The 24,287-nt window shown below is 48.2% G+C and overlaps 1 protein-coding gene across 3 annotated transcripts in view; it reads left to right on the forward strand.

The window, feature by feature from the left end:
* The window catches only part of LOC147122540 (netrin receptor UNC5C-like), a 690,555-nt gene that overhangs the window by 543,435 nt on the left and 122,833 nt on the right, over positions 1-24,287 (forward strand). For all 3 annotated transcript variants that reach the window (XM_086006449.1, XM_086006469.1, XM_086006460.1), the window contains exon 3: positions 23,984-24,205. In XM_086006449.1, coding sequence (XP_085862575.1) covers positions 23,984-24,205 — 222 coding nt within the window. The remainder of the gene's footprint in view (positions 1-23,983; positions 24,206-24,287) is intronic.

Consider the following 24,287-nt stretch of genomic DNA (forward strand, 5'->3'; position numbering starts at 1 on the left):
GTGTTTCCTACATTCCAACAGTGATCACATCTCAAAAAGTGCTTCATCGATTGTAAAGCGCTTTGGGGCGTCCTGAGGCGCTATATAAATGCAAGTTCTTCCTTTCCACCACAGTTGTGAGGACGTTGACATATCTGCATCCAGCCTTGTTTGTGCTGAATGAACGGTGCACTTGGCATCTGTGACTAGCTGGACATAACTTCTTTCCCTTGGAACAAACAAAGAGTTAAACGTCCGGCGCAATTACAGTTATTGTTCGGAATGGCAAACAATTTATGCCACTTGTGACCGATAGTCTGGCCCCAACAGTGTGGGCTTGGCAAGACAACTCTTTTAAGCCAACTTGGAACAGTTATCTTCAGAGGCTGCACTTGTTGTGCCTGTGATATTTGGGTAGCAACGACGTTTCAGTGAATCCTCTACCATAATTAGGATGATTCATAAGCACTCACAGAACCCGATAGCCGAACCTTATATACAGTATACAGAGACGCACTGCTAGATTCACTGTCCTTTCTGCTGGTGCTGTCATTTCAAGTGCGTAGTGCGTGTTTTGCCCACACGTGTAGACCATTTTAGGGAGTTGTTGAGCCGAATCAAGGACATGACAAAAGCTTTTTCTTTCCCACCCCTGCACCCCCCCCCCCCCGCCCCCCGCCCCCACACACCCACCCTGTGCCGGCATAGGTTATACAATCAAGGGGACAAAACCGGAGCAGTTTCAGATGTGGTAGCAAAGCAATGAGGGTAAATCGGGGAGAATCCTCAGAATTCAGACCTCCACTCAACTCAGAACAAACTGAGTGAGGGGCCGAGGATGGGTGGGGGTGGGTAGAGCTAGATATAAGCCATGGAGAATTAGGTATGAGGAGTTCTCCCTACACTCCCCAGTGGCTTCAATTGTTTAGACTGCGCGATGAATGTGGGTCTCTGTGAATGCTTTAGCCTTGCTGCCTGCGATAGCCGGGCTAGAGGGGGCCTTTGCCATAGTGTCAGGAATAAGATATGGGCACTCCTCAAAAGCCTCGGGCCACTCGTATGAATGGACCTCACAAAAGATTTATGAATCTGGGCTTTGTCCACCTTAATTAGTAATCAAGGTTAAAGGCTAGGTCAAAGGCCCCTGGCTACCTATGACTGATGTGCCAAGGGAATGCAAGGCTTCGAACTGAAAAGGAAACTGGGCTCTTTTAAGATTTAATAATTTTGTGACCCTGGGTCAGCCATTAAAACAACTAATGGGTTGTGCATCACAAATAATAAATAGAATAGAAACACATGTTTTTATTTTGTGGCTGAATGAACATAAAATAGTTTCACTTCTCATGATTTAACACAGCGGGGTAGAGAGTTCACTTCAAGCAGGCAAATGCAAACGGTCTCGGGCCTCGCCCCTTCCCTATCTCTGCAACCTCCTCCAGTCCTACAACCCCCCCCGAGATCTCTGCCCGGCTCCAATTCTTGCCTCTTGCGCACGCCCAGATTTTCATTGCTCCACCATCGGTGGCCGTGCCATCATCTCCCTTGGGCCCTAAGCTCTGGAGTTCTCTCCCTAAACCCCTCCGCCTCTCTGCCTCTCTCTCCTCCTTTAAGACACTCCTTAAAAACCTACCTCTTTGACCAAGCTTTTGGTCGCCTGTCCTAATATCTCCTGTAATAAAAACAGAAAATGCTGGAAATACTCAGCAGGTCAGGCAGCATCTGTGGAGCGAGAAACAGGTCAGGAATAAGATATGGGCACTGCTCAAAAGCAGGTCGATGATCTGCTGAGTATTTTCAGCATTTTCTGTTTTTATTTCAGATTTCCAGCATCTGCAGTATTTTGTTTTTGGCCTAATATCTCCTTTATGTGGCTCGGTATCAAGTTTTGTTTGATAACGTTCCTGTAAAGCGCCTTGGGAACGTTTTACTACGTTAAATGCGCGATATAAATACAAGTTGATGTTGTTTCTTCCATTTTATTCATCTGTTCTTGATGGACACTTGGAACTGTGCAATTAGACACAGCAACGGGGGGGGGAAGTGTCGGGTCATTGTGGATATGCAGGTTGTTGTAGCTGCGTTGGTCGAGTGTCGGACTCCTTGACCTAATGGCCTGAGTTCCGATCCCCAACCTTGACTGCCAACGCTGCGTGAGTCTGGTCAGTTCTTGGGTTGGGTCTGTAGGTAAGGTAAGCATGCAGGTGCAGCAGGCGGTTAAGAAGGCAAATGGCATGTTGGCCTTCATAGCGAGAGGGTTTGAGTACAGGAACAAGGATGTCTTGCTGCAATTGTACAGGGCCTTGGTGAGACCACATCTTGAGTATTGTGTGCACTTTTGGTCGCCTATCTGAGGAAGGATGTTCTTGCCATGGAGGGAGTGCAGCGAAAATTCACTAGACTGATACCTGGGATAGCAGGAATGACGTATGAAGAGAGATTGGGTCGATTGGGCTTGTACTCGCTGGAGTTTAGAAGAATGAGAGGGGATCTCATTGAAACTTATAAAATTCTAACAGGACTGGACAGACTAGATGCAGGAAGGATGTTCCCGATGGTCGGGGAGTCCAGAACCAGGTGTCACAGTCTAAGAATAAGAGGTAAGCCATTTAGGACAGAGATGAGGAGGAATTTCTTCACCCAGAGAGTGGTGAACCTGTGGAATTCTCCACCACAGAAGGCAGTAGAGGCCAATTCATTAAATATATTCAAGAAGGAGTTAGATATATTTCTTAAGGCTAAAGGGATCAAGGGATATGGGGAAAAAGCAGGGACAGGGTACTGAATTTGGATGATCAGCCATGATCGCATTGAATGGCGGAGCAGGCTCGAGGGGCCGAATGGCCTACTCCTGCTCCTATCGTCTATGTTTCTATGTAGAACACAGCAGGGGACATGAGGCCAATCCACCCAGGACGTGGTGCGGTGCCAGGGGGGGAGGTGGGGGTGGTGAAGGGGGGCGGGGGGGTTGGAGGGGACGTGAGAACAGTCAGGACAAGGCCTGATGCACAGAGGTGCGCCTTCGATTGACCATGAGATGGCATTGAGCGTAGTTCCAAAGCAGTCCCTTGCCCAATCCGTATTCTGCTTTCAGCAGAAGAATGATTGAGCTAGGAGGGAGGGAGAGTCGTTAAAATCTAAAAATAAAACTTTTTTCAGCAATCTGCCAAGCATTTTGCCTCTGTGGGCTGTGCAGTGCATACCATGGAACCTTGGGGGATGCATGTAAAGTTTAACTCCCAGTTCCCTGTAATTTGCAGTCGCTGATACTAACGGGACTTATCCGCCAATGAGGCAGCAGCGCTAAAAAGAAATCTGACTTTCAGGCTCATGAAATTTAAACAAGACAAACCAGCAAATAAGAAATAAAAGTAGAAGAAGGCCATTCGAGTCTGTGCCGGCTCTTTCAAAGAGCAATCACCCGCTCTTTCCCCACATCCCTGCAATTTTTTTCTCCTTTAAGTATTTATCCAATTGTCTTTTGAAGGCTACTATTGAATCTGTATCCACTGCCCCATCAGGCAAGCGCAATCCAAATCCTCACCACTCGCTGCTTTAAAAAGTTTTCCTCACGTCGACAATGTCTCTTTCAGGACCGGAGATAGTGAGAGGCCGCTGTCGAATGACAACCTGACATCAGTCTCCGCACTGCTTTAATCATTTAGACTTGCATCTGTGTTAGACATCAGTCTAAAAGACGACTCATCATAAGCAGGCGTGCTCAATTGGATAAGCGCGGACTGACGCTGTCCATGTTTAGGGACGGGGCGTGGGTTTGGGAACTAGGCATGAATCATAAGAGGAGGTGGAAGTGTGGAAATGATGGGGGATGTGGTAAAGTGCAGACTCAAGATATTATCTTACAGAATTAGAAATGAAACAAGAGCAAAAAAACTGCAATGAAAGCACCACTTAGGCAGAGTCGTAGGAGTCAATCCCTATTGATTTACTCCGGATTAACCCATTTTGATCCCATCGATTCGCTTATTTACACAAACCTGGCTCGAGGCCAACCGCTGACGCTGAATGACCACTCCGCTTCTTCCGAGAGCGATGCTAATACTCCGCATGTGTCACGTTGCATAGGTCAATGGGTAATTCATGCATGGCATTCAAAACTGCGCCATGCAATCTGGGAACCTTGCCCTCTCAGGTGGATGTTAAAGACCCCATGGCACTATTTTGAAGAAGAGCAGAGGGTAGTTATCCCCGGTGTCCTAGGGCTAATATTTATCCCTCAATCAACATCACTAAAACAGATTATCTGGTCATTGTCACATTGCTGTTTGTGGGGGCTTGCTGTGTTTCCGTGGTTCCTATGTTACAACAGTGACTATGTTGATATTGACTGTAAAGTGCTTTGGGACGCCTGGTGGTCGTGAAAGGCGCTACATAAATGCAAGTCTTTCTTTCAAAAAAAAGGGAAAATTTGCAGGGCTGTGGGGAAAGAGCAGGGGGAAGTGAGTCTAATCGGAGAGCTCTTTCAAAGAGCTAGCACAGGCAGGATGGGCCGAATGGCCTCCTTCTGTGCTGTATGATTCTGTGATTCTAAGTTACCCCTTGAGCCCAGGCATTCATCATGTTCAGTTGTAAGGTGTTCATTTTGCGAGAAGTGCAGAAATCGAGGTTGTGCGGTGGGGACGCGTCAACCACCTATTTATATTTTGCTGGTGAGGGTGAACTCATAATTCATCAGTGGCAAAGTTAAAAGCGAGATGTGAGTCATTCTCGCTGGTGAGGTATAAATAAAGATTACACACTTCACTATTACATATCCTATTTATGCCACAATAAAGGAAGAAAAGAAATACTTGCATTTCTATAGCGCCTTTCACCCCCTCAGCACATCCCAAAGCGCTTTACAGCCAATGATGTGCTTTTGAAGGGTAGTCACTGTTGTAATGTTGGAAACACGGCAGCTAATTTGCGCACAGCAAGCTCCCACGAACAGCAACGTGATAATGACCAGATCATCTGTTTGTTAGTGATGTTGATTGAGGGATCAATATTGGCCCAGGACACCGGGGAGAACTCCCCTGCGTTTCCTCAAATAGTGCCATGGGATCATTTACATCCACCTGAGAGAGTTCGGTTTAACGTCTCATCCGAAAGACGGCACCTCCAACTCCCTCAGTGCTGCACTGGGAGTGTCAGCCTGGATTTTTGTACTCAAGTCTCTGGAGCGGGACTATGAACCCACAACCTTCTGACCCAGAGGCAAGAGTGCTGCCCACTGAGCCACGGCTGACACTGCAACATAAAGGAGTTTGATTTAAAGTGTTAGTTTTATTTTACTCTATATCCTATCCATACCAAGACTACTTATTTCCACCTATGTCCTTCACTCACCCCATACTGTCATGAGACCCTCTTCCAGTGTTTAGTTATCTCCAGACACATGACTATTGCAACTATCCTGCTCACCTCCCAAGCTCCACCTCCAATTCGCCTCAAACTCCATCGCCCCCCATCCTGTCCCACACTCAGTCCAACTCACTCACCAACCTGTCCTCGCCGACCTCCATCAGCTCCCTGTCCGTCGATACTTCGAACACAACTCCCTCCATGGCCCCACCCCAACCAATCTGTAGGGGGTTTTGGTTTGGGGTTTGTGTCTGGCCAGTCAGCCGTGTCTGAGCTGCTCCAGCCCCGTGTGGTTTGAATCGCTTCCTCTTTGGTTCTGACCACCGGACTTATTTACAAGTAGCGATATAGACAAACGAGACCAGTGGTTTGGTGCAAAGAAAACCAATGTTTATTAAAAATAGAGAAACAATTACTATAGAGAGAAAAACCACTATGGATGCAACACAATTACACTTAACGGGGGAGGAGAAACAGACACATTGAGGGAAAATGACTAAAATGACACTTTAGCAATTCCCCTTAACTCCTACCCTTTGCACCTATCTAGGTTGTCTTGTAATGGGCCAGAAAATTGATGCTCACCAGTCTAGGATGTTGAAACGCCTACTCTGTGCCCTGTTACCTGCCGATGTTTTAGGTTTTCACCGCCCCAAAGCAGAGATACCCCAGTAATTCAAACGCAACTGCGGGTATCCTACTTCCCTGGACGGGCTCTTCGTCGATGATCCTTTCGCTGGGTTGATGATACGGCAGGGCACCAGAGGCGAGGTGGGAGAGAAATGGCCTCCCGAGGGACTAGTTATACCCTTCCCGGTAGCCCTTATCTCCCGCCAGATCAGCTCATTTCTTTTGTCTGATCTGGACGTATTGAAAATCATAAAAAAGGTACCGATCTGGGCCCATCGACCTGGATGGCCGGTAATCGGTTTTAAATGCCTCATCAGTGTTCCCCTTTGTCCAACTGGTTTCGTGATGGGGACATTCCAGTCTGAATGCCCCGTTGATCGTTTGTAAACAGTGTTGATGTTCTCTAACCGAAGGTCTGAATGCTGCTGAGCTTGTCCCACTACATTTTGAATAGGCCTTGCCTGCTCTTGATTGTTTGTGCAAACAACCTTGATGATTTTTAATCAGTGGCCCAAATGCCACCGGGTTTGCTTCTCATGCATAAATGCAGAAGGTCTGTCTGCATTTGAGTTTTCTGGAAAGTTCCTTCTCACGGTCATCAGAATACAAGCTTGTCAGTCCAAACTGAAACTTACAGGCTTTGCCCATGAGGCTGAGCGCAGCCATCTTGTTGAGCCCTGGATTTCAAACTCAGTCCAACCAGGGCTTCTTTAATAAACCAAAAGTAAATCTTTGGGGGGGAAACATGAAATTTGCGAATCCTTTCAAATCCTACTTCTGCAGTCTTCTCCACCCAGATGCCTAAGTCCATGCCCTCCAGTCTTGAACCGTGATCCCCATCCCTCCAACCTTCAGCCATCTCAGCTCTACTCTCTGGAACCCCCTCCCTCACCCCCTGCAAATCTTCCCCACCTTTAAAAGCCACCTAAAAATCTTTATCTCTTTGCCTGTGCTTTAGGCTATCTTGCTAGCCCTTCTTCTGCCACTCATAGAATCATACAGCACAGAAGGAGGCCATTCGGCCCATCGTACCTGTACCAGCTCTTTGAAAGAACGACCAACTTAAAGTGGCCACCGGAGGTGCTGTATGAACGCTGTGATGTTTGGTATTTTACACACTGAAGTTCAGCAGCTTCACGAAGCCATGAGGAAGCTACCATTACATCAGAGTAGTTAGTTGTGATATCATCAAAGTGCGACACATAGCCATCTACTGTTTTTTCACTGGTAGAGCATCACCGTTCATATGTAAAGGTACCATAATGGCCGCAATATGCTGTCAGTGGGATTAGTAATTTCTTAGTTCAACTGCTAAAACTGCACCAAATACAAAAGGCGTGATTTATATTACTGTACAGCAGGGATTTCAGGGAAACCAAATTGGTTGTTCTCACCGGGGCCTCTTCAGAATTCCTTCAGTCAGATTTTTAAAATTTTTAATTAATTCCTGTCAGTACGATCGTGCGGGGAAAGCCGGTACCAAACGGTTCATGAATCAGGCCCTTTTTTGGTATCGAGGTGACTCCAGGATGATGTGCCTGGTGATTGAAGCTTGGAGCAAAGTCAACTCTCTCCCCACCCGAACCACGGAGGTCCACAGTGCCCCAGGGCACTGTTGATTGACCAGCCAACCTGGCTCACTGCTGGAAGTCGGGAGAGGTCAACCTGGCACTGAGGGGCGAGTTCTTCCAAATCAGCCCTGAACAGCAATAACATTGGCGGCAGTGCCTTCAGCTGCCTGGGCACTAAGCTCTGGAATTCCCTCCCTGAACCTCTCCGCCCCTCTCTCCTCCTTTAAGATGCTCCTTAAAACCTACCTCTCTGACCAAGCTTTTGGTCACCTGTCCTAATATCTCCTTATGTGTCTAGGTGTTAGATTTTCTTTGATAATCGTTCCCGTGAGGCGCCTTGGGACGCTTTGCGACGTTAAAGGCCCCATATAAATGCTCCATATAAATGCAAGTTGTTCTCAGCCCCCAAAAGCCCTATGCGCCAATGCCCCAGCGGGTAGAATGGCCCTAAGCTTTGCAAGCGACAGGAAGCATTCTGGTGAGTTGCCCAGGTTTAGCTGGTCAAACACCCCTCGTGGATGCAGGTGTCAGTCAATCTCTTCCTTTTTTTAACCTGTTGGTGGTTGTCATGCCGACTGGTGGATGGACAGCCTTGATTTGAACCGCAGCGTTATTTTACCGCACATTACAAGCCATGCCAAACATCGAGTATAATTCAGTATCAGTGCTCGGAGCTTAAGGTAAAATAGTTTAACCTGGAATTTGTTGAATCGCAACAGTCAAACACAATGACATCAAAGGTTAACATCACCCCAAGGCAAGAGCTAGGCTTTGAGCAAGCAGCTCAACCTCGCTGGGCACTGTTCCGCTATGGGAGCACAAGCCCATGTAAAAAGAATTAGGATTTTTAAAATATATACACAAAGGTGAGATGAACTACTGTTGTTTTATGCCGTCAATGACATAAAGCAATGGCAAGCTGTCGAATACCAAAGCCGTTCAACCGTAAATCATAGAATGACACAGCATAGAAAGAGGCCATTCAATCCACCGTGCCTGTGCCATAAGAACATAAGAAATGGGAGCAGGAGTCGGCCATTCGGCCCCTCGAGCCTGCGCCACCATTCAATATGATCATGGCTGATCCTCTATCTCAATACCATATTCCCGCTCTCTCCCCATACCCATTGATGCCTTTTGCATCTAGAAATCTATCTATCTCCTTCTTAAATATATTCAGTGACTTGGCCTCCACAGCCTTCTGTGGTAGAGAATTCCACAGGTTCACCACCCTCTGGGTGAAGAAATTTCTCCTCATCTCAGTCCTAAATGTCCTACCCCGTATCCTGAGACTGTGACCCCGCATTCTAGACCCCCCCCCAGCCAGGGGAAACATCCTCCCCGCATCCAGCCTGTTTAGCCCAGTCAGATTTTTATACGTTTCAATGATATCCCCTCTCATTCTTCTAAACCCTAGTGAATACAGGCCTAGTCGACCCAATCTCTCCTCATATGACAGTCCTGCCATCCCAGGAATCAGTCTGGTGAACCTTCGCTGCAGTCCCTCTATGGCAAGTACATCCTTTCTTAGGTAAGGAGAAATCCCTTGATTTCCCTAGAGTCCAAAAATCTATCTATCTTGGCCTTAAATATACTCAACGACTGAGCCTCCACAGCCCTCTGGGGCAGAGAATTTCAAAGATTCACAACCCTCTGAGTGAAGAAATTCCTCCTCATCTCGGTCTTAAATGGCTGACCCTTTATCCTGAGACTATGCCCCCTAGTTCTAGACACTCCAGCCAGGGGAAACATCCTCTCAGCATCTACCCTGCCAATCCCCTTCAGAATCTTGTATGTTGTCAATGAGATCACCTCTCATTCTTCTAAACTCCAGAGAGTATAGGCCCATTCTACACAATCTCTCATCATAGGACAGCCCTCTCATCCCAGGAATCAATCTAGTGAACCTTCGTTGCACCGCCTCCAAGACAAGTATATCCTTCCTTTAGATAAGGAGACCAAAACTGTGCACAATACGCCAGGTGTGGTCTCGCCTCCTTGAAAGGGCTAGCCGATTAGTCCCACTCCCTGCAAAATTTCCCTCTTCCAAGTATTCATCCAATTTCCCTTTAGAAAGTTACAATTGAATCATCTTCCACCACCCTTTCAGGGCAGCGCATTCCAGATCACAACAACTCGCTGCGTAAAAAATATTCCCTTCATCTCCCCCTTCCCCCCCTGTTCTTTTGCCAATTACCTTAAAAAGAGCTACTGAAGTAACAGTCTGAATATTTTTGGGGCAGATTAGGTGACCAAACTAGAATCGTACGTCCCACCTTGCACAGATTGAAAGGGCACGCTGAATATTGGAAAGTAGAATGGTCTGTCTTTTTTTTCTGCTGATGTAAGTAATTCCGGAATTCGGGGATTAGAATTTGTATTCAGACATCCGACAGCACTCGAGAGCTGAAATTGTTAACTCTGTATATTTGTATTGTCGATGACATTCTGAATGATTTATGCACTATCAGAATTTAATTTGACTGTTGTTCACTGGTGATTGCAAACAAGTCTGGTTCCCCCCCCACCCCCCACCCATATAGGCAAATCTCAAGATGAAACCCATCTCGACAGATTAAGGTTTTCTATTTATGCCCTGCCGTGATTGATTGACATTCTTAAATGCGGTGAAGAAATATTGTTTGCAAATGAGTCCTCTGTAGAATACATAATTCAACTGATGAATAAACTGTCAGCCTTCTGGATATTAAACACGAAAGTAGTTATTAGCTTTAGAGTGTGGATTTGGATGAAAACAATGAATTTCAGACTTTACTTGTGAACCATTAAGACAGTTGTCATTCCCCTGTTTTATTTTTTCGGGACCAAAGTGCTGGGGGGCTGTTTTCACTGGTGGGACCAGGCTCATCCGATCCCATGCCATTACAGAGCCTTGGTCATACCTCACCTGGAGCACTGCCTTCAGTTCCGGGCACCGGCACCTCAAGAAGGATATATTGGCCTTGGAGCGGGGAGTCGGGGGTGGGGGGTGGGGGGTGGGGGTGGGTGTGGGGGTGGTCACTGCAGATTCATCAAAATGATGCCAGGACACAAAGAGTTAAATTATGAGGACAGGCCGCATAAACTTGGCACCCTGTCCCTTGAGTTTAGAAGCTTGAGGGGACAACCTGATTTAAAATGATAAAGGGATTGGATAGGGTAAATACGGAGAAGCTGTTCCCTCTGGTGGGGGAACTGGTACTCGCTGGAGTTTAGAAGAATGAGAGGGGATCTCATTGAAACTTATAAAATTCTGACAGGACTAGACAGACTAGATGCAGGAAGGATGTTCCCGATGGCCGGGGAGTCCAGAACCAGGGGTCACAGTCTAAGGATAAGGGGTAAGCCATTTAGGACAGAGATGAGGAGGAATTTCTTCACCCAGAGAGTGGTGAACCTGTGGCATTCTCTACCACAGAAGGCAGTAGAGGCCAATACATTAAATATATTCAAGAAGGAATTGGATATATTTCTTAAGGCTAAAGGGATCAAGGGCTATGGGGAGAAAGCAGGGACAGGGTACTGAATTTGAATGATCAGCCATGATCGCATTGAATGGCGGAGCAGGCTCGAGGGGCCGAATGGCCTACTCCTGCTCCTATCTTCTATGTTTCTATGCGAACACAGTCTCAAAATTGGAGCTGGGCCAGGCAGGAGTGCAATAAGGAAAGCATTTGTTCACGCAGAGGGTGGTGGAAAGTTGGGATTCTCTGCCCCAAAGGGCTGTGGACGCTGGGGCAATCGAAACTTTCAAAACTGAGATCGATAGATTTTTGATGGGTAAGGTTTATCAAAGGATCTGAAGCAAAGGCAAGTCAGTGGAGCTGAGGTACAGGTCAGCGGAGCTGAGGTACAGGTCAGCGGAGCTGAGGTACAGGTCAGCGGAGCTGAGGTACAGGTCAGCGGAGCTGAGGTACAGGTCAGCGGAGCTGAGGTACAGGTCAGCGGAGCTGAGGTACAGGTCAGTGGAGCTGAGGTACAGGTCAGTGGAGCTGAGGTACAGGTCAGGCACGATCTCATTGAATGGTGGAACAGGCTCGAGGGGCTGAATGGCCTCCTCCTTTTCCGAGGTTCCTTATACCACCTCAGAATAAGACCAAAATGCTGGTGTGCTCATTAACTTGATGACCGACATTAAATAGTTATAATGTCAAGTGAGCAGCCAGATTGTCCTGATCTTTGGCAACCTACAATCTGACTTCACGGCCAATCGGTGAATTAAAATTCTTGTTCATAACAACAACAACAAAAAACTTGCTCGGGGGGAGTCAGTTTCACAGGCCTAACTTTTCCCCTTAGTAGAGGGGTCAATAACCAGGGGGCACAATTTCAAGGTGAGGGGCAGGAGGTTTAGAGGGAATTTGAGGAAAAACCTTTTCACCCAGAAGGTGGTTGGAATCTGGAACTCACTGCCTGAAAGGGTGGTAGAGGCAGGAACCCTCACAACATTCAAGAAGCATTTGGATGAGCACTTGAAACGCCATAGCATACAAGGCTACGGACCAAGTGCTGGAAAATGGGATTAGAATAGATAGGGCTTGATGGCTGGCGCGGACACGATGGGCCGAAGGGCCTCTTTCTGTGCTGTATAACTCTAAGGCCTAGAAATTCGGTGGGCTGCGCCACCAGTTAGCGCCCAAAGAGGGCACTTAGTGGTTTTAGCGCCACTGGCCACGCCTCCTGCGAAATTTAGCGGGGCGCTAATGGCGGCGTTAGCCTGTAGCGCTGCGCCGCCACCGATGATGTCATCGGTGTGCGCAGCGCCCCGCTACCGCCCCGATCGCGATATTTGGTCGCGCACCCCGCTGTAGCGCCGGTTGCAAATTGCGACCGGTTCAGGGGGGCCTACCTGTGGCGGCAGTGGCGCTAATTAAAGGGGAGGTGCTGGGCGGCCATTTTTTTCACTGGCTGCCTGCCAGCACCCCCTCGTGCCGCCATCCCCGGCCTCCTGATCCCCCCGGGCATTGCCGGCTGTCTCCCAAGAGCCCGGCACTTCTCCTTGGTGCCGGGCTCTTTTGCCGGCACTCACGATCGGAGATCACGCTGGTGCAGGCCCCTCCCCGTTAAGAAGGGGAGGAAGGCCTGCAGTACCGCAGCGCGCCGTGCCGCAGCGTGTGGCGCTGCGGCACGTTGCACCTCGAGCAGCGCCCCGCTTCCGTTTGGGGCGCAGAAACTGAATATCGCGCTGGCACAAGCGGCTCCTTCCCGGGGGCGCCACTGATTTTTTAGCCCTATGACTCTACCGTAAAGTGAGTCCTTGGGCTTATTTTTAAAATAGAATTTATTTTTTCCTCCAGTGCTTCTGCTCCTCCCTGAAGGCAGGGGCTTGTGTTGCAGTGGACTGCTGGCCGCTGTGCATTACCTCACTGGTGCGCCAGCTGAGACAGTGCCGAGGGCTATTCGGCCATGGAGGGTGTCGTAACCCGGCCCCAGCCAGTCCTCACCTGTCAACCATGTCCCCACACTGTCCAGCAGGGGAGTGCTGGATAACAACCAGCTGTCTGGGCCTAGCGTGGTCTCGTGTTTCTTTATAACCCAGGGCACAAAAGCTAATTAAAAGACCACAATTGGCCTAATTGAGATCAGTCAGCCCAGAACCTTCTTAATCCGTATTTCGCAATATCACGACAGGCAGTGCATTTTCCAAAATCTTTTTCTATTGATAAGCTCCTTTTCTCTCTCAGTCTCTCTTTCACTCTATCTCTCTTCGCTCTCTCTCTCTTCTCTCTCTGTCTATCTCTGTCTGTCTCTCTCTGTCTATCTCCTATCTCTCTGTCTTTCTTTCTCTGTCTGTCTCTCTCTGTCTCACTCTTTTTCTTTCTCTCTCTGTCTCTCCCTGTCTGTCTCTCTGTCTCTTTGTCTCTCTCTTTTTCTTTCTCTCAGTCTGTCTCTGTTTCTCTCTCTGTCTCTACCTCTCTCTCTGTCTGTCTGTCTCTCTATCTGTCTGTCTCTCTGTTTCTCTCTCTCTGTCTCTGCCTCTCTCCCTGTCTGTCTCCCTGTCTGTCTGTCTCTCTATCTGTCTGTGTCTCTCTGTTTCTCTCTCTGTCTCTGCCTCTCTCCCTGTCTGTCTCCCGGTCTGTCTGTCTCTCTATCTGTCTGTGTCTCTCTGTTTCTCTCTCTGTCTCTGCCTCTCTCCCTGTCTGTCTGTCTCTCTATCTGTCTGTGTCTCTCTGTCTCTCTCTGTTTCTCTCTCTGTCTCTGCCTCTCTCCCTGTCTGTCTCCCTGTCTGTCTCTCTATCTGTCTGTGTCTCTCTGTCTCTCTCTGTTTCTCTCTCTGTCTCTGCCTCTCTCCCTGTCTGTCTCCCGGTCTGTCTGTCTCTCTATCTGTCTGTGTCTCTCTGTTTCTCTCTCTGTCTCTGCCTCTCTCCCTGTCTGTCTGTCTCTCTATCTGTCTGTGTCTCTCTGTCTCTCTCTGTTTCTCTCTCTGTCTCTGCCTCTCTCCCTGTCTGTCTCCCTGTCTGTCTCTCTATCTGTCTGTGTCTCTCTGTCTCTCTCTGTTTCTCTCTCTGTCTCTGCCTCTCTCCCTGTCTGTCTCCCTGTCTGTCTCTCTATCTGTCTGTGTCTCTCTGTCTCTCTCTGTTTCTCTCTCTGTCTCTGCCTCTCTCCCTGTCTGTCTCCCGGTCTGTCTGTCTCTCTATCTGTCTGTGTCTCTCTGTTTCTCTCTCTGTCTCTGCCTCTCTCCCTGTCTGTCTGTCTCTCTATCTGTCTGTGTCTCTCTGTCTCTCTCTGTTTCTCTCTCTGTCTCTGCCTCTCTCCCTGTCTGTCTCCCTGTCTGTCTCTCTATCTGTCTGTGTCTCTCTGTCTCTCTCTGTTTCTCTCTCTGTCTCTGCCTCTCTCCCTGTCTGTCTCCCTGTCTGTCTGTCTTTCTATCTGTCTGTGTCTCTCTGTCTCTCTCTGCCTCTCTCCCTGTCTGTCTGTCTGTCTCTCTATCTATCTGTGTCTCTCTCTGTCTCTGCCTCTCTCCCTGTCTGTCTATCTCTCTGTCTGCCTCTCCCTCTCTCTCTTTATTTCTTAACCAGAGCGGGGTTTCCAGTTGCTGTGGGTTTTCCCAGCTCACTGAGCATTCGGCATGTGGTAAAACCGAGGGGTGGGGAGAGGTGGGGAGGCGGTGGTGGTGCTGGGAGAGCAGTTGAGGATAAACACAAGATACATCCCCGTGTTCATAGATGCTTGACATTTTGCTCAATTGTTTTAATGAACTAAGTCAATTGATTTAATTTTTATGGCACAACTCAGAGTACATCAGAGTCCTCCTTCACTGTTAAGTGCGCAGGATCTAATTGCATAAAATGTACATTTATATTCATTATTCCAATACTGTATGCAGAAATGGCAGATTATTACAGGCATTCTGGGCTTTATTCATTAGTTGTTTGTGCATTGTTGCGAAAGCTGTCCCAAGGTGCTAGTCACTGGATAGTAGAAGCAAAAATTAGTGCTTCAGTCTGGCAGTGAAAAATTAAATACTATAACTGACGCTAACATCTCCCGGAGAATTTCTAGAGGAGGTTGGACAAAACAGAAGAGATTTGCAGAGTTGACCGTTCTGAACTTGGTTCCTGTGGAGTGGAGGACCCATGGAGTAAAACTACCTTGGGCTGAAATTTCAATGGGTTAAGGCATCTGTTACTATAGCAATCTCGAGGAGTACTTCAATGCGTTTGTACACTCGTGCTGCACGGCACAGCTTCGTGGAGGAGCAGCTTCTCTCAGAGAGGCTGTGAGGATGTCTTCTGCAGGCAGGGATGCCAACACTCCAGGATTGCCCTGGAGTCTCCAGCCACTCAGGATGAATCTCCTGGAGCAACACCCAAGGAACACCCGGGAGATAAATCACAGGGGGCATTAAAAAAAAATAGGCTTACATAGAAACATAGAAGCTAGGAGCAGGAGTAGGCCATTCGGCCCCTCGAGCCTGCTCCGCCATTCAATGAGATCATGGCTGACATCCAAATTCAGTACCCTGTCCCTGCCTTCTCTCCATATCCCTTGATCCCTTTAGCCTTAAGAAATATATCCAACTCTTTCTTAAATATATTTAATGAATTGGCCTCTACTGCCTTCTGTGGTAGAGAATTCCACAGGTTCACCACTCCCTGGGTGAAGAAATTCCTCTTCATCTCTGTCCTAAATAGCTTATCCCTTATCCTTAGACTGTGACCCCTGGTTCTGGACTCCCCGACCATCGGGAACATCCTTCCTGCATCTAGTCTGTCTAGTCCTGTTAGAATTTTATAAGTTTTGATGAGATCCCCTCTCATTCTTCTAAACTCCAGCGAGTACAAGCCCAATCGACCCAATCTCTCCTCATACGTCATTCCTGCCATCCCAGGTATCAGCCTGGTGAATCTCCGCTGCACTCCTTCCATGGCAAGAACATCCTTCCTCAGATAAGGCGACCAAAACTGCACACAATACTCAAGATGTGGTCTCACCAAGGCCCTGTACAACTGGAGCAGGACATCCTTGTTCCTGTACTCAAACCCTCTCGCTACGAAGGCCAACATACCATTTGCCTTCTTAACCACCTGCTGCACCTGCATGCTTACATGCTTTTTTTTTCTTTGTTTATTCGTCTGGAGATTTGGGGAAAAAAAGACCCTTAGACCAGACGGGGAGGTCGGAGGCGGGAAGTCGTGATGAAACCGCCAGGAATATGTCCAACAGGAGTTGGCAACCTTTAGATGCAGGAAATGGAAAATGGCACACAGCTACAGTAGGGACTGGGGTTAAAAAGAAAGACAGACTTGCATTCATATAGCGCCTTTCACAACCACTGGATGTCCCAAAGCGTTTCACAGCCAATGAAGTACTTTTTGAAGTGTAGTCACTGTTGTAATGTAGGAAACGCAGCAGCCAATTTGCACACAGCAAGCTCCCACAAACAGCAATATGATCATCGCCAGATCATCTGTTTTAGTGATGTTGATTGAGGGATAAATATTGGCCCCAGGACACTGGGGATGACACCACTGCTCTTCTTTGATATCGTGCCATGGGATCTTTTACGTCCACCTGAGAGAGCAGACAGGATCTTAGTTTAACTCCTCATCATCCAAAAGATGGCACCTCCGACCGTGCAGCACTCCCTCAGTACTGCACTGGAGTGCCAGCCTAGATTTCTGTGCTCAGCTCTCTGGAGTGGGACTTTGAACCCACAACTTTCTGACTCAGGGGCGAGGGTGCTGCCCACTGAGCCACAGCTGACACGTTGTTGAGGCAAAGCAACGAGACCTTCATCTTAAATAACAACAGAAAACGCTGGAAAAACTCAGCAGGCCAGGCAACATCCGTGGAGAGAGAAACAGAGTCGACGTTTCAGGTCGAAACCCTTCGTCAGAACTGAGAAAACACAGGAAATGAAACAGATTAAAAGGCCAGTTTGGGGGCTGGGAAATGGGGATGAAAGAACAAAAGAGAAGTGAAGAGACATTAAGAGGTATTCAAAACCAGACGAGATGGTGATCGGACTAGTGGAGACAAAAGACGGCTCTAGATGAGGTGTGAAATGCGCTGGCAGAATGGGAGACAACTGCCATGTGGGAGAGAAAAAAAGGGGGAAGGGCACAAAACAAAGGTGTGGATAAAAAATATATATTGTAGTGGCCTGAGAGTGCTCAGTGATGGCTATGTTTTGCTGCATTGGCCAAGCAGCATCCAATAACAGCTGCCATCCCACTACAGATGGGCACAGGGCGGGGGTGGGCCTTGAGCTGCCCCGTTTCCGACCTGGGCCCGGTTCACCTTTCTGCACAACCCGGTGATCTCTCCAGGGACACCGTATTGATTGCCAACTTAGTGAGGGGCTGTTGGATTGGCAGAGCAAGCCGCAGCCTCCAGGTCCCGGTCTGAAGCAACCCGATAGCCTCAGTACGCCTGTAATCGGGCAATTTAGAGGTTGGGGCTATCGAGTTGCTCGGCGCACGACACTGATTGCCTGAGTGGGGGGAGTGTTCTGTTACCCAGCAACCATATTACTTTGGTAACAGCTGAAATTACCCCGTTTCCTGTCTTTTATTTTTCCACCCTTGTTTTTTTAATCCGTTATTGAGGGGTTTGTAATAAAATATAAAGAAAAGCAAACCAATTCAAACTATTCCAGCAACTGAAAAGCCTTGAAATCCGTCAGCAAGGAGTAAGCAGTCCTAATGATGTAAGTACAAAATATGCAAATAGAGAGAGAGGAAAAGAGTCTGAATAAATCCCTCTCACAGTAGTTGATATAGAAACAAATAAAAAAAAATGGGAATCAAAATTAAATGCAATTCAAGTGCTCCACAATAAGGAGCCAGAGGCATTGCTTCCAAATTAGCAGCATTGAAACAAAGAGAATTCAAAGAAGCCTTGGAACAGAGAGCGATACAGAGAGGGACTACGTAAAAATAAATGTACCCTCTATAACCATTTGAATGTTCAGGTCACCTAATAGTTGGGGTGGATAGGGTAGCTGGAGAGAAACTATTTCTTCTGTTGGGGGGGGTGGGTGGAGTCCAGAATAAGGGGGCATAAACTTAAGATTAGCACTAGACTGTTCAGGGGTGATGTCAGGAAGCACTCCTTCACACAAAGGGTAGTGGAAATCTGCAACTCTTCCCCCCCCCCCCCCCCCCCCCCAAAAGTTTGTTGAGGTTGGGGGCGGTGGTCAGTTGAAAATTTCAAAACTGAGATTGAATGATGTTTGTTAGGCAAGGGTATTAATTGTTACAGAACCAAGGCGGGTAGATGGAGTTAGGTCACAGATCAGCCATGATCTAACTGAATGGCTCGAGGGTCTGAATGGCCTCCTCCTGTTCCTATGTTCCTATTCAGTTAACGTGACAATTTTTGTCCCCATTCGTACTTGAAAATTGCAAGCAGGGTTCTACAACCAGCGTAGGACCCCCATTGGCATATGCTAGCAGCTTCCCGCCTGTTTCGGGCAGGAGCGCTGGGCAGCCATTGACAATCACACCAGGCAGGGTTTGGGCCACTGTTTCCCTGCTGGCTTCGAATGCTGGACACCTCAGACAGTAAACGGTCTGGTGGTCAACCTTCGTGTGTGAGGCAGCTGAGAATCGCCAGCTGAGTGCTCCAGCTACTGCTAATAAACACACGCTAGTACTTGAGGCTGGTCCCTTCAAAGCCAGCACATTTCTGCCAGCTGATGTCCTCAGCCACTAGACCAGCGGGGGAGCAGAGAGATAAAAGTGGCTTGATCTTAATCACATTATCCATTCTTAATAGCAAAAGGTAACTGGTTCCGTCCTCTTGATTAAAATAATCAAGGGTTCTGGCTCTCAACTCAAGGGGTAGCTTTCACATCAAGCTCGCAGTAAATTCACAGTGGCGGAAAATGCCGCCACCGCCAACAGGACAATTGGAAGGGCAATGGCTGACCTTTATGTTTGCTATCCCCGATCTGATTTCTCCACCTCATTCGCGTCTGGCCCTCTCGCTGCCATCTATCACACTTTGACCGAGGGCAAAGCGCGGGCTTTCTGTGCGTTAGTTTGAAATGTCAACCGGAATGGACAAGGGAACCAGAAGTTTAATAATCGAAACCAATGTGTCTCGTCTCTTGAGCCTCCAAAGCAGTGAGTCTCGCAGCAGTGGCTGAGGCCTACTTCAACACTGAGCTTGCTGGAGCAGGGCTGGTGTTCCTGGAGAGGGATGGCAGCTAAAAGCGGAGTGAGACAATCGTCTGCTCCAATCAAGTAAAACCGAGAAACCCAAAATATTTCAACGGGATTTAAAGGGCTATTAAAATAAATGGTCAATGTAAATGTTCAGGTGCTTCGACACTTTACTACATCTCTGGGTTCATGTTACATAGAAACATAGAAGATAGGAGTAGGCCATTCGGCCCCTCGAGCCTGCTCCGCCATTCAATGCGATCATGGCTGATCATCCAATTTCAGTACCCTGTCTCTGCTTTCTCCCCATATCCCTTGATCCCTTTAGCCTTAAGAAATATATCCAGCTCCTTCTTGAATATATTTAATGAATTGACTTCTACTGCCTTCTGTGGTAGAGAATTCCACAGGTTCACCATTCTCTGGGTGAAGAAATTCCTCCTCATTTCTGTCCTAAATGGCTTACCCCTTATCCTTAGACTGTGACCCCTGGTTCTGGACTCCCCCGACCATCGGGAACATCCTTCCTGCATCTAGTCTGTCCAGTCCTGTCAGAATTTTATAAGTTTCAACTATTGGACTATTTATCAAGTGTTAGGACTTTAATAGTGTCTTCAAGCCGCAAGGGGTCCTCCATCCATTGAACGCGATGGGCGGAAAATCCCCCGGGGGGGCCCCACTAACCTCCGCAACTCACTGAAGGAGGAGCCGGGAGGTGCAGGAGTGATCCACCCGGCTCCACATTAAAACCATAGGCCACCGCTCGACCCCCTCCCTCTCCCGATCACCCTCAAGTGCTTTAGGTCTTTTTTTTGTTGCATTAAAGGCACTATCCATATGTAGTAATTACAGAGAATTAACATAGAATGTACAGCACAGAAACAGGCCATTCGGCCCAACCAGTCCATGCCGGCGTTTATGCTCCACTCCAGCCTCCTCCCGTCTTTCCTCATCTAACTCTATCAACATAACCCTCTATTCCCTTCTCCCTCATGTGCTGATCTAGCCTCCCTTGAATGCATCTCTGCTATTCGCCTCAACTCCTCCCTGTGGTAGCGAGTTCCACATTCTCACCGCTCTCTGGGTAAAGAAGTTTCTCCTGAATTCCCTATTTGATTTCTTGGTGACTGTCTTATATTGATGGCCTCTAGTTTTGCTCTTCCCCACAAGTGGAAACACTCTGTATGTCTACTCTAGCAAAACATAGAAGAAACATAGAAACATAGAAGATAGGAGCGGGAGTAGGCCATTCGGCCCCTCGAGCCCGCTCCGCCATTCAATGAGATCATGGCTGATCATCCAAATTCAGTACCCTGTCCCTGCCTTCTCTTCATATCCCTTGATCCCTTTAGCCTTAAGAAATATATCTACAGGAAACTTTCTGGTATCCGGCACTGACGGGACCGAGCTGGTGCCGTACCATCAAAACTGCCGTAGAAACCAGCGCTAATGTTAAAACATACGGAGCTTTTGAGCTCCGTGTGAATCAACAAACCCTGTTGCTTAGCAACAGCTTCAAAACAGTCGGCCGCAGCTTAAAAGCGTCTCTGTAGCTAAGCAACAGCTTCAGCTAGACCTTGCAGAGCCCGACTGGAAAAAAAAAGCAACGAGAAGTAAAAAAACTTATAGGAAACGGCTCCTGAATTTTGCCGGTAGATAGAGCTTTCCGGACATTTCACCTCCGGTTAAACGAAAGTTTCCTGTAACTCCTTCTTGAATATATTTAATGAATTGGCCTCTACTGCCTTCTGTGGTAGAGAATTCCACAGGTTCACCACTCTCTGGGTGAAGAAATTCCTCCTCATCTCTGTCCTAAATGGCTTACCCCTTATCCTTAGACTGTGACCCCTGGTTCTGGACTCCCCCGCCATCGGGAACATCCTTCCTGCATCTAGTCTGTCTAGTCCTGTTAGAATTTTATAAGTTTTATAAACCTTTCATAGCTGTAACGACCTCTATTAGGTCACCCCCCAGCCTGTTCAGTCTTTCCTGATAGGTATAACCTCTCAGTTCTGATATCATCCTAGTAAATCTTTTTTTGCGCCCACTCCAGTGCCTCTATATGCTTTTTATAATACAGCACCGGAACTGGAATAGCAGTTTAATATGCTAAGGTGGCTTCGACAGCCAAGCACATTTTAAGAAGCTGTACTCTTTTAGGTAGGATTTTTTTTTTCAAAATCATTGCGTTATCTGCATGTTTAGCCTAAAGCAGGATTCGTAGTGAGTGTGCAGAGGTAGGATAATTTGAGCGTGCTGTGATAAAGAAGCATCTGACTCCTGCCCGGGGGTTAGGATTTGCCACTTGTTGGTTGTGGTGGTTGAGTTTACACGCGATATAAATATTGTGAACAAATAGCAGCGTCTCGTGGGCTTAGGCCCTGTCTGATTTTTTTTTTCCCTTCCAATAGCATTTTGATTATAGGCAGCAGATCACCCCTTGTGCGGTAAATGGAATAGTTCCCACAAGTCATACCCGTGTGTTTAGAGCAGCGAAGGTTAAGGTGTGATTCAATAGAGGCGTTCAAAATTATGAGGGGTTTTGATAGAGTAGATAAGGAGAAACTGTTTCCAGTGGCAGGAGGGTCGGTAACCAGAGGACACAGATTTAAGGTAATTGGCAAAAGAACTAGTGGCGGGATGAGGAGTAATTGTTTTACACAGCGAGTTGTTATGATCTTGGTGTCATATTTGACCCTGAAATGAGCTTCCAACCACATAGCCACGGCATAAATAAGACCGCCTATTTCCACCTCCGTAACATTGCCCGTCTCCGCCCCTGCCTCAGCTCATCCGCTGCTGAAACCCTCATCCATGCCTTTGTTATCTCTATTGACTATTCCAACGCACTCCTGGCTGGCCTCCCACATTCCACCCTACGTAAACTTGAGGTCATCCAAAACTCGGCTGCCCATGTTCTAACTCGCACCACGTCCTGTTCACCCATCACCCCTGTGCTCGCTGACCTACATTGGCTCCCGGTTAAGCAGCGCCTCAATTTCAAAATTCTCATCCTTGTTTTCAAATCCCTCCATGGCCTCGCTCCTCCCTATCTCTGTAATCTCCTCCAGCCCCACAACCCCCCGAGATATCTGCGCTCCTCCAATTCTGCCCTCTTGAGCCTCCCTGATTATAATCGCTCAACCTTTGGCGGCCGTGCCTTCAGCTGCCTAGGCCCCAAGCGTTGGAATTCCCTGCCTAAACCTCTCCACCTCTCTAACTCTCTCTCCTCCTTTAAGACACTCCTTAAAATCTACCTCTTTGACCAAGCTTTTGGTCACCTGCCCTAATGTCTCCTTATGTGGCTTGGTGTCAAATCTTTTGGGGGAGAAATTGGGTGAGTAGCGCCACCTGTTAGCGCCTAAAGAGGCAGTCAGTGGCTGTAGCACCACTGGCTGCGTCTCCCGCGATATTCAGTAGGGGCGCTAATGGTGGCGTTAGGCTTTTGCGCTGCGCCACCACCGATGATGTCATCGGTGTGCGCAGTGCCCCGTTCGCGATATTTGGTAGCGAACGCCGCAGTTGCGCCGCTCGCTACCCGCGCCCAGTTCACGGGGCCTTACTGTGCCGGCAACGGCGCAAGTTAAGGTGGAGGTGTGGGGCGGCCGCCTGCCAGCACCTCCGTCCCCGGCCTCCTAACCCCCCCCCCCCCCCGCGGCATTGCCGGCTGTTTCCCGAGAGCCCGGCACTACTTCTTGGTGCCGGGTTCATTTGCCGGCACTCGCGATCGGGGATCGCGCTGTTGCAGGCACCTCCCCCTTAACAGTGGGAGGAAGGCCTGCAGTACCGCAGCGTGCGCTGCGATAATCAGTTTCAGCGCCCTAAGAGGGACGCGGAGCGCCTCGAGCCTCGCCCCGTGTCCCTCGAGGGGCACTGAAACTGAATTTCTGGCGATCGGAATTACTCCGATCGCTGCGCTAAATCCTGCGCTCAGGCGACTTTTGCGCCACTTTGGCGCCCCAACCCAATTTCTAGGCCTTTGTCTTATAACACTCCTGTGAAGCGCCTTGGGATGTTTTACTACATTAAAGGCGCTATAGAAATACAAGTTGTTGTTGATCTACAATGCGCCGCCTGAAAGGGCGGTGGAAGTCGGGAATTGGATATATACTTGAAGGGGAAAAATTTGCAGGGCTATGGGGAGAGGGCATGGGGTGTGGAACTAATTGGAGAGCTCTGTCAAAGAGCCAGCACAGATATAATGGGCCGAATGTCCCCCTTCTGTGTTGTATTAGCCTAGTACAGGTCCACAATCCCTTATCCGAAACCCTTGGGGCCAGATGTGTTTCGGAATTCGGAATTTTCCGGAATTCAATAACTCCACTTTCTGCGATATCGATAATGAGAGCTGCTTCCTTTTCTTCTTCTCACTGCTACCCATAGGGGTATCTGCAGCTCTTTTTGACATTTTCACAGTGAAATTAAACTCAAAATCACAAAATAACAAAAAATATCAGCGAGCAGCAGACGCACGTGTGACTGGTAGCAGCGCTGAGACACGACTGACGCCTCACACCTGCGTGGGGCAAGCATCGGCCGCGTCGGGTTATGTTTGGCGCCACTCGGGTCATGTCGTGCACACGGGTGACGCTCCACGAAAAAACCTTCGGTTTTCAGAGCTTTTCGAATTTCGGAATTGCGGATAAGGGATTGTGGACCTGTATTACATCTATTATTATTCTATTAGAATAAAATGATGGCTTGTCGATTCCACTTTTTACTTTGCTAGATTTGCACCAGTGTACAATGCCAGGTAAAAGGTGCTGCTGAATAGACTGGATTGTGAGCTTATTTCTGACCCTTTTGCCTCTTTCTTTGTCCCCGCAGAGGATGACATCTTTGGGGAACTTCCCGAATTCTTCCCGTCCGATCCTCCGGAGCCCCTGCCCCATTTCCTGATCGAGCCCAGAGATGCGTACATTGTGAAGAATAAGCCAGTGAACCTGTACTGCAAGGCCACCCCGGCCACTCAGATCTACTTCAAGTGCAACAGCGAGTGGGTTCATCAGAAGGAGCACACGACGGAAGAGCATGTGGACGACACCTCGGGTGGGTTTTCATTGATGGATCACCCTCAGCCATTGTCTCGCAAGTTGATGGTTCTAACCTGTAAAAAGAAACGAAGAAAAAG

The sequence above is a fragment of the Somniosus microcephalus genome, chromosome 2, assembly GCF_052327205.1.
Source record: "Somniosus microcephalus isolate GS21.2 chromosome 2, FLI_Smic_1.0, whole genome shotgun sequence".
Taxonomy (NCBI): domain Eukaryota; kingdom Metazoa; phylum Chordata; class Chondrichthyes; order Squaliformes; family Somniosidae; genus Somniosus; species Somniosus microcephalus.